Consider the following 17,542-nt stretch of genomic DNA (forward strand, 5'->3'; position numbering starts at 1 on the left):
AGTGGGGCTGTCGGGATTAGAACAGGCACCCATATGGGATTCCAGCATATGCAAGGTGAGGACTTAAGCCACTAGGTTACCACTCTGGGCCCAGAATGTCCGTTTCCTATCAGATGCAAGGATGGTCAGCATGGCATCTTGCCCTGCTCCCCAGTGGTGACATTGCAAAAGGAGGGAAGATGATTCCAGAAGAGTGACTGCTGCTGCCAACATCCCAAGGAGCATGAGTGGGAGGAGCATGGCTCTCAGTCTCACTGAGCAAATGCGTGTAGCATTGCATACGGAGCAGGATGAGCTGGAGCTGAAGGGATGCAGCAGATGCACACAACAGTCCCAGGTTGCCACTCCTCTGCCTTGGACAGGCAAGCCAGGAGACAGGAGATCATGCACTCTGCATGGCCGTTGTGCAGCAGGAAGCACTGAGGTTGGGAGCCCAAACACCAATGATGCTCAACCAGGAAGACAGAAATGAGCTAAGTCACCTTGGGTCAACTTGAGACATGTTTTTCTTCATTATGGAGGTAGAGTCCGGTACAGACGTGGTCTCTATGCTCCATGATATTCCTTTCTCCATAGGGGTACAGCTTTGGCTTAACTGGCTACATGGCCTCCTAACACTTGTCTGCACATGCTGTGGCATCCCTTGCTCTCCAATGACACTAACATCTTCAGGGGAGGGAATATCGATCATGTTCTCCAGACCCCCAGCTTGGGCCTGAGTGAGAGTGACTTACTGTGCCTTAATACAGCTCCGATTGCCTTGAACAGAGAGAAAGCAGCGTGGTGAGAGCAGGACAGGTCAAAGGGATCGGGAACAGGCCCTAGGATGGGGAGCTGGACGCTGAGCAGGACACTGGAGGTCCTACTGCAAAGACCAAGCCTGAAACAGCAGGAGGAGCCAAGGTCACACCGGATTAGCATTGTAATTGTGCAGTCTTGGGCCCAGGAAAATCCGGGCTAAGTTTAATGCCATTCCTACATGGCTGGCACTGCAGCGCTCAGGCCAGGGCTTGCAGGAGTCCACCCAGAACCCGTGTGGGTTTGTCCCACTTGCAGTCTAGCTGGCCTGGCACACGCACTGGATTAGGAGCACAGGGAGAGCCTGGTGAACCTGGGAGAAGAGTGGGAAGCAGGGGCGGGCTCAGGTCCTCCTGCTGCTGACCAAGGTCAGGCTGTGATGGGCACCAGGGGGACTGGAGACGGACCAGCACTTGGCTTGAGGGTGAAGGAGCTGAAAGAAGGCCTTCCCCCAGGAGAGCAAACAGGGCACAGAGGCCGCGGGCAAGGCTGGGGTTTGCAGCTTCACTGCGCTGAGGGCGGGTTCTGGAGAGACCACAGGCACCCTCTCCGGATGCACAAGACGCGCTCACTGCCAAGCACTGCCAAAAGGAGGATTTTCCAGAAAAGCCTCATGAAAGTCAACAGGCTATTAAGCCTGATCGTTGGAAAAAGAAAGCTCAGTGTGCAGGCTAGTGCTGCGGCCGCGTGTGTTCTGCGGAGGCGGAGGCGTGGGGGGTGGCCGGGGAGACAGCGGCAGCTTTGTGCGCCCTGGGGCCTGCGCGGGTGTTGCTGCATCTCCGCGCACACCGCGGCAGGCTCCCCCCCACCATGCAGGCGCTGCTCTACACCTCTGTCCTGCTCAGTGAGCTGGCACAGGTAAGTCCCTTCTCCTTACTCCGGACACCGAGTGCTCCCGAGCCAAAAATAAAGGGAAGCAGCGGGGATGCGTTCCGTGTGCAGATGTTTGGAGAGAGAAATAAGGAACCATTTTTTCCCCCTCTAGATCAAGTCTTGTTTAAGTACATCAGCTTCAGGCAAGAAATAAGCCAACCTTCCGTGTTTGCACAGACTCCAAGCTTTGCCACTTCTCTAATCCGAGACCTGCACACCTCCGGGCCTGGCGGGCGGGGTCTGTCATGGGGGCGGGGGTGGAGAGGCCAGGCCTCTGCTGGCCTTCTTTGCAAGGAGCCCCTTACAAAATGTGTGTGTGTGTGAGCGCAACGGCCGATGCTATGCCGATCCGAAGCCAGGAGCCTCTTCCAGGTCTCCCATGCGGGTGCAGGGTCCCAAAACTTTGGGCTGTCCTCGACTGCTTTCCCGGGGCGCAGGCAGGGAGCTGGATGGGAAGCGGGGCTGCCGGGATTAGAATCGGCGCCCATATGGGATCCCGGGCGTGCAAGGGGAGGACCTTAACCACTGCGCCACCGCGCCGAGCCCACAAAATGTGTTTTAATAGCTTGTATTCAGTTCAGTCTGCTCTGCTTGCAAGGAAATTTCCAGAACACATATTTCCCGAGCATGGTCTTGTGAAACCTTTTTTGTTTGAGAGATGATGGTGGGGAGAGAGGCAGACGACTTGGATCTTTCCCAAAGCGGCCTTTGTCTCTGCATGGTTCAAGTGTTTTTTCTCACTTTGCCCCAAAGGGAGGCAGTCCCTGCAAGTTTTGAAATAGTTCCAGCTGCAGACAGAAAAGCAGTTGGATTGAACGTTGATCAAGTTATTGCTGAGTACAACTCCATGTAAGGTGAAAGCAGGGCACCTCATTATGGAAGCAAATACATGGCGGAGGTGACAGCTGGCCCAGTGGGCACAGCTGAGATCTTCTGGAAAGTCAGAGGGCATAGAAACACCTGTGGCTTCCTGGGTGCTTGTGGCTGGCAGTAGGTTAAGCATGTGGCTCAGAAGTCATGAAGTGGAATTGCTCTGCTGTGGGTAGATTTACCACCCTTGAAGGACTGGAGTGTCAGGGATATGGGTCGTGTGGGTCTGTTGTGATGTGCAAGGGCAGGTGGCACTGGGCCTTGCCTGTCCCCATCCACCTTTCTGAGAAAAGGCCTGTCTCCATGAAGGATTCTGAGCTGTTGCATGTTCTGAGTAACAGCTAAAGTTCTGGAAGCAAGAGGGCTGAATTCACACACACACACACACACACACACATACACACACACAGAGGTGTCCTACATACAACAGTAAAAAAGCACTATGTTGTGTTTTTCTCTTCTGTAACTTTTTGAGGAGTCTAATAATAATAATACATCCTGTTTGTTGAGTGTCTGCCGTGTGCCAAGCAGGTTCGTCATTATTTCAACACTCAACTCAACGGTGGGGATTGTTAGTTCCATTTGAGAATTTCTATGTATTTGAAAGGCAAAGGGAGAAAGAAAGATCTGCCCTCTGCTGGTTTACTTTCAAAATGCCTACAACAGCCAGTCTTGGGGTAGGTCAAAGCCAGGAGCCTAGAATTCTACTTGGGTTTCCCATGTAGATGACAGGGACCCAAGCAGTTGAGCCGCAGCTTGCTGCCTACCAACATGTGTAGTAGCAGAAAGCCGGGTGGGGGGTAGTACCAGGACTTACGTGGGAATAGCAACAGGGGATGTTGGTGTCCCAGGTGCATCCTAGCTGCTGTGCCTCGAGCCTGTCCCTGCGAGTCCCGTTTGAAAGGGGAGGGCTGGGACTGCTTCAAAGGTCAAATGAAAGCCAGTTAGCCACAGAGCGATAGGGAAGCTCAGAACAGCCATCCAAATGCTCATTCTTCCTGTTGCACCGTTCACATGGTCCTCTTGTTTAGAGACTTGACTTTTGAAAACCATCAAAATATGAAGAATGGCAAGAAAAATTCAAAATTTATGAGCTTTTTCATAACACACCTTTTCTGCGAACTTTTGAAGATCCCTCCTTCGTTGTATTCACCACATTTGTGTGATTTCTGGGCCTGTTTGCTGCCTGAGTTTCTATTGGACTGTCCTGAGTGTTTCGTGGGAAGCAGCTCTGGTAGTAACACATTCTCTCAGCTTCTGTTTGTCTGCAAAGACCTTTTATTTCACCTTTTATTTATTTATTTATTTATTTTTTAAAGATTGATTTAAGTTGGGCCTGGTGCAATAACTTAGTGGCTAAAACTTTGTCTTGCAACCACAGGGATCCCATATAGGCACTGGTTTGCATCCTGGCTGCTCCACTTTCCATCAAGATCCCTGCTTGTGGCCTGGGAAAGCAGTGGAGGACGGTCCAAAGCCTTGGGAACCTGTATCTGCATGGGAGACCTGGAAGAACCTTCTGGCTCCTGACTTCAGATTTGCTCAGCAATGGCTGTTGCGGCCACTTGGGGAGTGAATCAGCAGATGGAAGATCTTCCTCTCTGTCTCTCCTTCTCTCTGTAAATCGTCCTTTCCAATAAATTAAATCTTGAAAAAAAGATTTATTTAAGTTGAAAGAGTTGCAGAGAGACCAAGAGAGACAAAAATGGCACAGAGAGACATCCGCTACCCACTGGTTCACTCCCTAGATGGCCACAACGACCAGGGCTCAGCTGGTAGAAGCCAGGAGCTTCCTCTGGGTCTCCTATGTGTGAACAGAGTCTCAGTGCCTTGAGCCATCCTCTGTTGCTTTCCCAGGTCACAAGCATGGAGCTAGATTGGAGCAGGCAGAACTACAACCAGCACTCATATGGGATGCCAGAGCATCAAAGTGAGGATTAACTGGCTATGCCACATTGCAAGTCTCACTTCACTTTCATTCTTTTTTTAAAACAATTTTAGTTTTCCATGATACAGTTTTGTAAGTGCAGATGTTCATTTTCTACCTCTCCTTTCTCCTTCCCCATTGTTCCATCCTGCCATTTTCCCCACTGTTATCACAGTAGTCCCTTAGTACAAGCTACAAGTTTGACTTTATAATATTTAAATGCATCATGATACGGAAGAAAACCCAGTATTATAATACAGAGGTGTATTTGAAAGTTTCACTGAGATCCCTACTTTTATTTGGGAGTGGACATGCGTGCTGCACAGTACCTTCACTGTCCCATGTGCTGGCTCCCCTTGTGCAGTTCACATATATAGATAGAGCCGTGTGTGTGTGTGTGTGTGTGTGTGTGTGTGTGTGCATTTACTTTGCATATTGGCTGTCTTACATCAGAGAGAACATCTTGTATTTGTCTTTTGGGTCTGACCTTCTTCACTAAGCGTAATGGTTTCCAGCTCACCTTCATCCGTACAGAGAGTTCACTGTTTATAGAATTCTAGATTGACACATTTTTGCTTGTTTTTCTTTCAGCACTCTTTCTGGGTACCTCTCCTCTCTCATTTCTTTTAAGAGATTTATTTATTTAGAAGGAAGAATTATATGGGGGGGGGAGGAGGAAGAGAAGGAGGGGAAGAGAGAAAAAGAGCGAGAGAGATCCTTCATCTGCTAGGTCACTTCCCAAATGGCTGCAGTGACCTGGCTGAGGCAGGCAGAAGCCAGGCGCCTCCTCTGGATCTCCCACATGTGTGCAGGTGCAGCTTTCTCAGATCCACTAGCAGGGAGCTGGATGGGAAATGGAGCAGCAGGGACTTGAACCGGCGTCCACATGGGATGCGGGCATCACCAGTGGCAGTCTTACCCTGTACTCCAGAACTCCAAAACACCAGCTCCTGAATGCGATACTTCCCTCTGACAGCTTTATTTTTTGCTGTCAGATTTCAACAGTGTTACCTTTTGACCTCAGAGATAATCTGGAAATGCTTCAAGAATAGAAGGAGAAGCAGGTGTCCTCAGGAGGGAAGTTTGAAATGTGGACTCTTCGTTAGGGAGCAACTTGGGAAAAATAAAAGTGGAGAACCCCAGGATGGAGTGTCTCATAAATGAGACGGTGTGGAAGGAGAACCTGCAGAGGCACAGCAATTAGCAAGGGAAAGTACAAAAGTCCAAACACATTGTGGACACCAGGGGGCACTGATAGGCTTTATGGAGAGGAATACATCAACCGGATGCATTGCATTGTTCCTTTATTTTTAAAAGTGATAACTGTTTTATTTATTTCATTTATTTCAAAGGGACGGGGGAGAAAAAAAGGGAAGGAATGAGAAGCAGGTATGAGTGGAGGGAGGGAAGGAAAGAGAGAGAGAGAGAGAATCTTCCACCTGCTAATTCTTTCCACAAATGTCCCAAACAGTGAAGATTGAGTCAGGCTGAAGTCAGGAACCTGAAACTTTATCTAGGTCCCCATATGGGTGACAGGGACCCAAGTACTTAAGCCATCCATCATCAGCTGCTTCTCAAGGTTCAATCTAGCTGGAAGCTGGATTTGGGAACAGCATCAAGATTTGAATTTAGGTGCTTCAGTATGGGCTGTGAACGTCCCAAGCCATGTCTTATAACAGTGTGCCAAACAGCTGTCCTGAAACGTGTTCTCTAAGGAGATCCCTCCAGTGGTTGTGTTGTAGAGGCCATTAAGAATCCATTCTCATAAGGGAGAGACCTGGCAGGAAATAATCACACCAGTGCTTAGAGTAGTACAGTGGGGAGGAATGACGAGAGCTAGCGATGCAAAGACAGTAGAATCAACAGGATGTTACTGAATGGCTGTGGATGGAGAGGGTGAGGAAGATAACCTGAGAGACTCCTGGCTTCCTGGCCCCCAACTTGGAAAAAGCTGTTGGGGCTGAGTGATGACGAGCTTTGGATCTGTTCCCGATGAGACATTGAGGGTGGTGATGTACAGGAGGCAGCCAGCTATGTGGATGGAGCTCAGTGGAGAAGTCCCGGTTGGAAATTTGGTTTTGAGGTTGTCTAGGATGGAAACTGAAGGCAAGGTGGTGGTTGACATAATCATGAGCCTGTGCAGAGGGACAGGAATCTGCTAAGGGTAGGAAACACCAATAAGCCTAGATCTAAGAGGAATGCAGTGTTAACAAGATCCTGCAAAGTTTATGGGAGAGAGAGCCGAGTCCTAGAAGCTGAGTGAACGTGTTGGAGGGAGCAATTGTGTCAAATCCTGAGATTTATTGTAACTCCCCAATCTACATTCTATCTATTTAGGGGACTTGCCCTGGAATTCACTCAAGAATCCATTCTAACCTTGCTTTTTTTTATCACATGCAGTCCTGCTGCTGGGCCCAGGGTGTTGGGCCAGCAGACATGGCACTTGGAGGCACACCTGGAGAAGCAGTCGAGGTGCATCAGCGGAAGCAGTTTTGTCACTGGCCATGCAAATGCCCAGCTCCGAGGCCCAGCTGCCCTCCCGGAGTGAGCTTGGTGAGGGATGGCTGCGGGTGCTGCAAAACCTGTGCCAAGCAACCGGGGGACATCTGCACTGAAGTGGATGTGTGTGACCCGCACAAGGGGCTGTACTGTGACTACTCGGCTGACAGACCTAGGTACGAGACCGGAGTGTGTGCACGTAAGTGTCTGTCTGGGCCTGTTGACAAAGGCCACACAGGTGTCTTCTACATCTGATGGTTTGCAGTTTGCGTAGGTTGGCTAAACAGGAAGTGGGTTGTACTTTAATGTTCCAGTGGGACTGGCTCACTTCTATTGGATACCATATGCTCAAAAACTTATTGTTTTAATTGATATGGTCTTGTAATGATGTTTTCAGGTACTTGCTTTTTTTTTATTGGAAAGGCAGATATACAGACAGGAGATACAAAAAGATCTTCTGTCCGTTGGTTCACACCTCAAGTGGCCTCAACAGCCAGAGCTGAGGTGATCTGAAACCAGGAGCCAGGAGCTTCCTCTGGGTTTCCCACATGAGTGCAGTGTGCCAAGGCTTTGGGCCTTCCTCTACTGCTTTCTCATGCCACAAGCAGGGAGTTGGAAGGGAACTGGAGCAGCTGGGACATGAACTGGCAGCCATATGGAATCTCAGTGGGTATAAGAGGGGCATTGAACCACTGAGTCATTGCCCTAGGCCCATCAGGTACTTACTTTTTTTTTTTTTAATTGGAAAGACAGATATACAGAGGAGGAGAGACAGAGAGGAAGATCTTCTGTCCGATGGTTCACTCCCCAAGCAACCACAATGGCTGGAACTGAGCCAATCCGAAGCCAGGAGCCTCTTCCTGGTCTCCCACGCGGTGCAGAATCCCAATGCTTTGGGTCGTCCTCGCCTGCTTTCCCAGGCTACAAGCAGGGAGCTGAATGGGAAACAGGGCTGTCAGGATTAGAACCAATGCCCATATTGGATCCCGGCATGTTCAAGGCAAGTACTTTAACCACTACGCCTTTGTGCCGGGCCCCCAGTTGCTTGCTTTTTATAAAAGAAAATAAACGATGTCCATAGAGCCCAAGTTCTGAAAGTGACATACAGGGACACTTTCAGGTCTGTCAAAAGCAATCTAAAGACATCCTTTTCTGTAACAGTGAAACAATCTTGCTTAAACATATCAGAATATTTATCCTGCAGTCAGAAGCACTCCTTGAAGCCCAGCTGTCTAAATTATGCATTGAATTTGTGTGCTTGTTTATGTATTAGAAATACACACACAACACCAAACAACAATAAACAACCAAAACAGAACAAAACAGGGTCACCCAAATCACAATCTGATTCTAGACTTCATGGATTTCCAGCTTCTGGTGACTGACTCATCTAAACCTATACCACATGGGCAATAACTCAAGGTATAAATTTAAATGAAAAGATAAAAAGCAAAATTCCTAGAAGAAAAGGACTTGTGTCTGCAAGGCAGTTTAGCTCTTCCATGGAAAATTCTTAAGTGGGGATGTGAATTTTCGCCAGCAATTCCCTTGTGAGCATGGGACAAGAGTGAATCTTTGTAACAGGACTGTGTAAGGCTGCTTGGATAAGAGTGAGTGTAGTTGGACTGAGTGTGTAAAGCTGCTTGTTGGGCCTCTTACTGCCTGTTGGTGCCATGCTGTACAGGTTAAGAATGTGGGATCTGAGTTCGAATCCTGATTGCTCCACTGGGTGGCATGCATCAACTCATTTAATCTTCCAGAGCCTCATTCACATGACCTGTGGTTCCTAGCCTGTAGAGCTGCTGGGAAGAGCTCACGAAGTAATGATCTACACTCTTAGCACAACCTCTTGTATGCCATAGGCTTTCAAACACATTTATTTCATGGGAGAATTCAGTGGATGGGAAAATGTGACCCAACAATGACTCTTCCATTCAGCACACCCTTTTCTCCTAAATTGCGCAAGTCACTTCATCAACCTCACAGAAATGGTGGTTGACAAGAGGGGGACACAATAGGGACAAAAAGACATTGGCCTCCCAGAACCCAAGTCCACTGTATCGGACACATCTTTCCAGAAGTAATTCCATACAAAATATGATGAGACTTTTAATGATACCTGCCTTAAAGATCGGGATGGGGGTCATCTATACCTGGGGTCACAAGCTGGGGTTGGAGGCCACATCCAGCTCATAGTCTCCTTAAATATTAATAGATAGTAACATTTTATTGGAACACAGTCCATTCACTTACAAAATCCTGCAGTTTCTTTCCAAGGGCATTTAGTGGTTTGAGCAAGCTCAATTATGTTCTGCAAAGACATTTTCATGCAGCTCTTTAAGGATTTGCTGATCCTTGATCTACAAAAATTTTTCCTTTCTGTCTTTTTAAAGAGACTGATTATTTGACAGTAGAGTAACAGATTGAGAGACAAGGAGAAAGAGCTTCCATCTGTGGGTTCATTCCCTAAATGCCTGTAAAAGCCAAGAGTGGATCACGCTGAAGCCAGGAGCCAGGAACTCGATCTGGGTCTCTCATTTGGGTGCAGGGGCCCACAAACTTAGGGCATCCTCCACCGCCTTCCCAGGTGCATTGCCATGAAGCTGGACTGGAAACACTACAGCTGGAACTCTCACTTGCTCCAGTACGGGATTTCAGTGTCCCAATCAGCAGATTAATGTAGTAAGCCACAATGCTTGTCCTAATTTTTTTTTCTGGTCTGAGAATCCCTTTAAATTAATGAGGAACTAAATAGCTTTTGTTTATGTGGGTTTTATCTATTGTTATTCAATAGCTTATTGAATATTTTAAAATATTTTAGAATAACCAACTCTCAAATGAACAAGAATGTAATTTTTATGGAAAAACTTACTTCCTAAAGCAAAGAGACATTTAGTGAGAAAAGTTGACATTTTTGTTCATCTCTCTGATATCTAGTTTAGTGGAAGGCAGCTGAATTCCCTTACCTGCTTCTGCTCAGCCTGTCACTGTGTGTATTTTTCTGGTTGAAATAGTGCAGCTAAAGATAATCTGATTTCTCACAGGTATGTAACTGGAAAACAAATAATTATTTTCACTGGCTTTTCAGATATTTGTGAATATACTTTTTATATTAAAACATGAGAAGTGATAGTGCTTTAAAATTAGCTGCATCATGGAATTTAAAATCCCATCAATGAATTTTTGGTGCTGTGACATTAGGACATATAAATCCATCCAAAAATTCATTTGAAATGCATAGATGCATATAATCTTGTAATTTTATGTACTGATTATTTGGAAAATATTTATATTACATAGATGCTCAGATATTGATGTATTTAGTTTTATTTTTAAGATCACATAAATTAATATCACTTCTATCACCAAGTTGTATGTGTTGGTTAGTTACAGACATCTCGGTGGTGGATACAAGCTCCCCAAACTCAGTTATTTATTTGAAAGCTTGAATTCTACCAGTGGCAACAAATATTGTCAGTTGTTGGATGTGATAGTCTCCCCTGCTTTGCAGGGCAATGTCTTCTGAAGGCCAATGTCTGAACAACCGCAGTTGATCTGCCATCTTTTTCAAGTGAAAGACCTGCTTACAAAGAGGCTAGTTTGATTCATAGCTTAGAAACAGCACAGGTACTTTCCTTCCAGACAGCCTCTAGAATGTTCTACATGTCCTTCTTGTTTTGTCATACTGAGTATGAGACAGTATGCTCTTGCCTGATTTAACAGAATTAATAGCATTTCCTCTATTATCCAGGACACCCTTAGGCAAAACCAGCTTCAAAACTTTTTAAAATATACAACTGCACGGCAAGGAAAAACGCAATGACTGCTTGTTTGGTTTGTTCCATGTGAAGGCCCAGCTGTTCTAACCACTGTTGCTTTGTGCTGCCAGTGCAAACACCTCCAGAGTAGCTATTTGTAGTTTGGGAGGAATTCTAAGCATGCTGATGGCCTGAAAACACGTGAGCTGCTGCCAAGTGGTGGGTGGACCATGTTTGGAGGACGCTGAGCCAGAAGGGAAGAACTCCCCACCGAGAGAGTGAAAGTTTCCTGCAAAGACTTCAATAAACAAAAGAACTGCCTTACTCTGCATGACGGGAGTTAAATGCTTCATGGTTTCTTCAGACATTTGCTTAAACCCCATCTCCCTAGGAATGTCCCCTACCCTACTGTCAGCCATCTGGGGAGACCTCAGTCCCATCAGGGTTCATCTTTCAGAGGGATAATCCCCACCTAACTGGTGGAGTATCAGCTACTTATTTAAAAACAGAAAATTATCCCAGAATGGGGCCTTTTATGTTCTCTTCCTTAGAAGTGACCTTGGGTGCCCACGGCTCTCCTGGGAAGGAGATTCCAAATGGGGCCTAAGACATTCATGACTGTATTTTACACAGAGATATACAGCTATCTCTTCTGTGGGTTCTTATGGGAAACTGGATCATCATTGCAAATTGTGACTTCCTTGGTGATTTTGTTTTTTTCTCCTTTTCAGACCTTGTAGCTGTGGGATGTGAGCTGAACAGGGTCCATTATCGGAATGGCCAAGTATTTCAGCCCAACCCCCTGTTTAGCTGCCTGTGTGTGAGTGGGGCCATCGGATGCACTCCTCTATTCATCCCACAGTTGGCTAACCAACTCTGCTCTGGAGCCGCCGGTGGAAAGGAGTCCGACCGGTCCCGCTGTGGCCTGAGATCCTTACAGCAGGAGCTCTCAGCAAGCTACGCAACCATGCCAGGTGCTCACAAGTGCAGCTATCTTTCTTACACAACTTCTGGTGGTTTACTTCCATGTTTTAAAAATCCAGTTACTCTGTGAATATTTATTGCTCAAGGCTCAGAGGGAGATTGAGCTTGAGTGTTCCACCATTTTCTGTCTGCTTGAGGCAGGCCTAGACTAAGTATATGAAAAGGAAACATGATAATGCATTAGATTTTTTTCCAGTGCAGTATTTCAGTTTTTTTTTTTAAAGATTTATTTATTTATTTATTGGAAAGTCAGATATACAGAGAGGAGGAGAGACAGAGAGGAAGATCTTCTGTTTGCTGATTGATGGTTCACTCTCCAAGTGAGCGTGATGGCCGATGCTATGCTGATCCAAAGCCAGGAGCCAGGACCTTCTTCCAGGTCTCCCACACGGGTGCAGGGTCCCAAGGCTTTGGGCTGTCCTTGACTGCTTTCCCAGGCCACAAGCAGGGAGCTGGGTGGAAAGTGGAGCAGCCAGGATTAGAACTGGCACCCATATGGAATCCCGAGGCATGTTCAAGGAGAGGACTTTAGCCACTAGGCCACACCACCGGGCCCGTGTATTTCAGTTTTTAAAAACTTTAGTTGTTCAGGAAACTGTTAAAACAGTATACCTCAGCTATTGCTAACCTCTTTTCAGGAAAAATTCACTAAATTTTGTTTATGCATACCCTGGAAACAGTTGTACCGGAGTTATTCTATTAAGGGCAAGAATCTTCATCATCCTGTTTCCCAAACTTTCTTTTTTTAAATTATTCAAATATGTTTATTATTTACCATGATACAGTTTTATAAGTATAGGAAGGTCCCAAAATTTCAAAAGCACATTTTCTGTACAGTATAAGCAGAAATTTGAGGGTTGGCATGTCTTCAAATTTTCATTATTCCTAGAACTATAAAACTGATGAAACTTTTATTCATTCTGAAATTGAAGTTTAACAATTCCACTCCTGTTCTCCAAACATTCCTCTCCCTATATGCCACACGCACGCACAGACTTTGGAAGCACACGGCTCATGTGTGCACGTGGTCAGCAAAATTCATCAGGATTCATTAGTTATGATCTCAAGGACCTGGCTTCTTGCAGTTAGCTTAAATCTATTCCTGCACCTTGAATTCTGGTCTGCTGTAAGCATCTTAGTTAAGTACCAGGGTATTCTGAGGACAGGAGTGTTTCATAAACACGCAAGTGAAGCACAGGAGAAGGACTTCAAAGAAACAAAGTACTGTTCCCATCCGTGTTCTTAAGCAGAAATCAAGAATGCCTTTTGGTTGAAATTTAGGGCTTAGTGACATTGTCATGGAAATACAAGCCATCTGTACATGCTAGGAGCTCTCAAGTTTATTTTCATTATTTAGATCTTTAATAAAAGCAGCTATCGATAGAGAAACGAGTTCTATGTATTTAAAAATTCCAGAACAGGACCCCATTGTGCCACTTAATTTAACAGAAAAAAAGTTTTTTTAAAAGCCAGGCTATAGTGCATTTATTAAGCATAGTTACTTAACTAACAGCATGGCATAATGAATGCTCCGAAACCTCTGAAATTATAAGCCAACTTGTTCTTTTAAAATATAAAGGAACAGTTAGTTTTTGCCATTGATTCTTAGTGACTGCATGCAAGGCAGTACCCATGTGTGGATTTTCTTGGGGAGACCGTGTTACAGCAGTAACTTTCCATAGTCAGGCTCCTGGGATGAGTTTCATGTTTGTGGACTTACAGCAGTTTTAGTGGATTCTCTTGGAGCCTGGTTAGGAATCGGATGGTCCTTCTCTGTGGCTTCTTACTGCTAAAAGAAGTGAGAATCTCCCAGTGCCCTCTGAGCTGGAGATTTAGACCTGGATTTGTTTCAGAGAAGTGTATGCTCAGTCTCCTGTCTCTTCTCTGCTTAATTGTGACAGTGTATTTAGGAGCTATAGAGGAATGTGGCTTCAATGACAGAAACATATTTTGAGATTTATTTGTAATAGTAATTAATACATGTGGGCTATGGCTGGGACAGTATGTAGCACAGAATGATATAACACCTTCATGCTTTTCATAATGCTTACCAAACCCTAAGCTTTTCCTTAAAAAAAAAAAAAAAAAATCTCTAGTTTTCCTGCTTTTTAATGGAAATTGAGCACATTACCCTGAGCGGCAGCTCTTGGTTTCGCGTTAGGGATGGTGACTGGCAACGCGGTGATCTAACCTACCTTTATTTATTGCAGATGTGTGTCAGGTCTCTAACCTGCTTCCTGCACTGAGATCTTTACACTGTTGTCTACCTTCCAGGTATCTTCATGTTTCTGCTTCCTCTCCCTCAGTTCTCTCTGCAATTGCAAGATGCTCCTGTAGGAACACTGGAAGTAGTCTCATGCTATCATTTTTCTTCTAAAACAGCATATACTTCAGAGTTGATTAGCATTTCCTATCAAGAAGGCTTTTTCTTGGTCTTTTTGAGTTTAAGATTGATACTTTGAAGTGACAGAGCCAGAAATTTGTTATGCTCAAGTGCAGACTCTAATTACTTTAATCCTAACACATCCATTTCAAGGTTCACAAAAATCTTAAGGAATACCTGGATAAATAAAATCAATATGTAGTTTTGCTTAGAATGAACTAAGGGCCTGACTTATTCCTGTGTATAATGGGAATCTCCCAATGCACACACATGGAGATGGAAGAATTATTTACCCACTTCCCTTCCCATTTCTTGTAAGCAATGAATACCGCAATGGCTCCATCAATCCACCTGCTCATTTGTCCTTCTAGATCCATTCACTCCTGTGTTTTCTTGTAGTGGTTTGGAATAGTTACCCAATAGAGAAAGTAGTGTGGATCCAATTACAGAGAGAACCGAATCAATGAGCTGTACACTTACACTATGATTAAATATTTGAATGTAGTGTAATATCCAACTTACTAGCCAATTTTCTAGATTTGATTTTTTAAAAAAATGAATGCTGTTCATTGATAATTTAATTCTGAAATATAATTGTTGTGTTTCAGATTTTAACATATCGTGACACTTGATATTAAGATCATACTGTTATGATCAATATCTCCCAATTTCCTAATCCTGCTAGTGTTGATTTCACTGTCTGGTTGGAATAATATCAGGAATGAAGCAGAATCAGAGAGAAGACAGACATTGATCAGAACATAAGCTTATAATCAGAGGAGGGGCTAAGCACCAAGATGAATATAATGAAGCTCACTTAGTTTTTCAAAGGTATTTTAATTCCTCCTGAGAAACTGGACTGTAATACTTGATTAAAAGGTAATTTGATCAAAATTATCTATAAACACAAATGTACTCTTCCCCTGCATTTAGCTTATAAGAACCTCCCACTTTCTTGGAAACGAAAATGTCTTGTGCAAGCGACAAAGTGGACTCCTTGCTCCAGAACATGTGGGATGGGAATATCTAATAGGGTAACCAACGAAAACAGCAATTGTGAAATGAAAAAAGAGAGAAGATTGTGTTATATTCGGCCTTGTGGCAGAAACACATTACAAACCATAAAGGTAAAGTCTAACTATATGTCATTTCATTATAATGCACTACAAAGTTCTTGAAGCGTGTGTCTGCGTGTGTACACATGTTGTGTTTTGGAGGGAAGGATCATGTTTGGTTTTTATAAAATCACTTCTTTGAGCCTTTCATGCATAGTGGGTAAAGCTGCCCCACTGGCTTCCCATATGGATGCCGATTCCAGTCATGGCCACTCACTTCTGATCTAGCTTCTTGTTAACGTCTTGGGAAAAGCAGAAGATGACTCAGGTGTTTGGGCCCTGCCACCCACCTGGGAGACTCAGATGAAGCACCTGGCTCTGAGCTTTGAGCCTGGTCTAGCCCTGACCACTGTGGCCAACTGGGGAGTGAACCGGCAGATGGAAGATAAATCTATCTGTAAAAAAATAACTTTGTTCTAATTCCTGAAGTTATACTAAGTGGGAAACATTAATTTAATGAAGTTCTGTAGGGCAAATTTTACCAAGCAGAGTGGCTGTGTTAACCTACTGCTCTTGGAGCCTCTAGTTCACGGGATCTTGATGAGCCTGATTTGTTGTTCTCCTCCAGGTACATTATAAAAACAGGACCTTTTCCTTTTTATTTCTCAAATATCAACTGTATATAATTAAACCAATGGATAAAAGATTTTGGACATATTACAGTTATGAAAACAGATATACACATCAGAGTAGTTAGGTTCCAGTCTTAGTTATGACACTAACTTGGAGAGGGACTGCATCACTTACGGAATGTTCTGCTCTTGGATGGAACACCTGCCAAAGGATCATCATAACACATTATCCTAAGATGGCCTGGTATCATGAGGGCTTGTCCCTCCTTCTAATAACCTGGCAAAGTGACTGTCTCAGCACTGAATCTTTTAAAATGCTACAAAATAATTCTCATCCCCAAGTAATTCCCTATTATGTTGGCAAACTGACAACTCGGTTTTAAGGGGATTCAGAGATTCATCTATCCATCCACCCAGAGCTGTCTGACTTGTGTTTAGGAATTTGTAAATAATTGGTTGATGAAACATGGCTCTTAAAGTACAGAAATTTCCACTGCAGGACTGGGTACAAGACAGATGAGCAACACTGAGAAGGGGGTCCTGTGCTACGGCAGCAGGAAGAGACAGCTCTTCGGTTATGGGAGATTTAAAAATCAGAGTGGAGGGCCCTGGGAGTGACAATCGCAACAATGATTGTCCGGGAGACCTACATCTGTATGTTTATACTATAAAATGTTCTAATTTTTCTAAACTATTGTAGTCAAATTTAAAAAGCTTTTTTTTTTTTCTTTCAGATTCCCAAAGGAAAGACCTGTCAACCTACATTCCAACTCTCCAAAGCTGAAAAATTTGTTTTTTCTGGATGCTCTAGCACGCGGAGCTACAAACCCATTTTTTGTGGAATATGTTTGGATAAAAGATGCTGCATCCCTAATAAGTCTAAAATGATAACTATTCAATTTGAGTGCCCAAATGAAGGGTCATTTAAGTGGGAGATGTTGTGGATTACATCTTGTGTGTGTCAGAGAAACTGTAGAGAACCTGGGGATGTATTTTCTGAGCTCAGGATTCTATAGAAGTATAAAAGGAAGGAAATTTAGGGCAATCATGTTACGTAGTAAAATAACTAGAATTAAAAGGGTAGCTGACCTACCCACCTATTGTTCTATCACTGTATTTAAGGCACCAGAAATTCTTGAAGTTTATTTTAACATATATGAAGAGCTTGAAATCTTTAATAGTTACCTCTTAATTCTAAAATATAATTATTTAATGTGGAGACACTGGGCACCATCTAAGCACCCCTAATATAATGAAAAACTGTGTAAGAGAACTTTTATAAAATAGTGTAGAACACACTGCTGCATATGGGTATAAAGCAAAGCATGTTGCATTTGACTTGTGCTACCTACACCTGACCATGTAATCTACACTCCCATCAGGTGATGGGAATCACAGTAAGACGCTGGAGTAAGTCTTAAACACAAACGTCTGACCCGTAAATATATGCATAATTTCTATTGTTCTACTGCAAATCGGTTTTCTTTTGAAGAGAAAATGGAACATCTATAGCTATTATTAATAACTATAATCTAGAAAATTTTCATATTAAATACTGTAAAAAATGAATTTCTAAGACAAACAATATTATTACTCTGCAAAGGAAAAAAAAACTTTACAAGATACTAAAAAAGCATACCTGAAATGACTTCCTGTCATGGTAAATCAGCCATCGATATGAAATATAAATTATGATTAAAAATAAATTGATATTGGGGCTGATATGCTTATGGTGCTAGCTTCTTGTAAGCTCCACTTCTGAT

The 17,542-nt window shown here is 44.0% G+C and overlaps 1 protein-coding gene across 1 annotated transcript; it reads left to right on the plus strand.

The window, feature by feature from the left end:
- Positions 1-1,608: 1,608 nt before the first annotated feature.
- CCN6 (cellular communication network factor 6) lies at positions 1,609-16,795 on the plus strand. The gene is made up of 5 exons (XM_040983140.1): positions 1,609-1,656; positions 6,869-7,166; positions 11,457-11,699; positions 15,026-15,219; positions 16,514-16,795. The coding sequence occupies exons 1-5, from the start codon at positions 1,609-1,611 to the stop codon at positions 16,793-16,795; spliced, it is 1,065 nt and encodes a 354-aa protein (XP_040839074.1).
- Positions 16,796-17,542: the final 747 nt, after the last annotated feature.

This window comes from Ochotona curzoniae, unplaced genomic scaffold (assembly GCF_017591425.1).
Source record: "Ochotona curzoniae isolate NIBS_2020 unplaced genomic scaffold, NIBS_Ocur_1.0 contig_3819, whole genome shotgun sequence".
Taxonomy (NCBI): Eukaryota; Metazoa; Chordata; class Mammalia; order Lagomorpha; family Ochotonidae; genus Ochotona; species Ochotona curzoniae.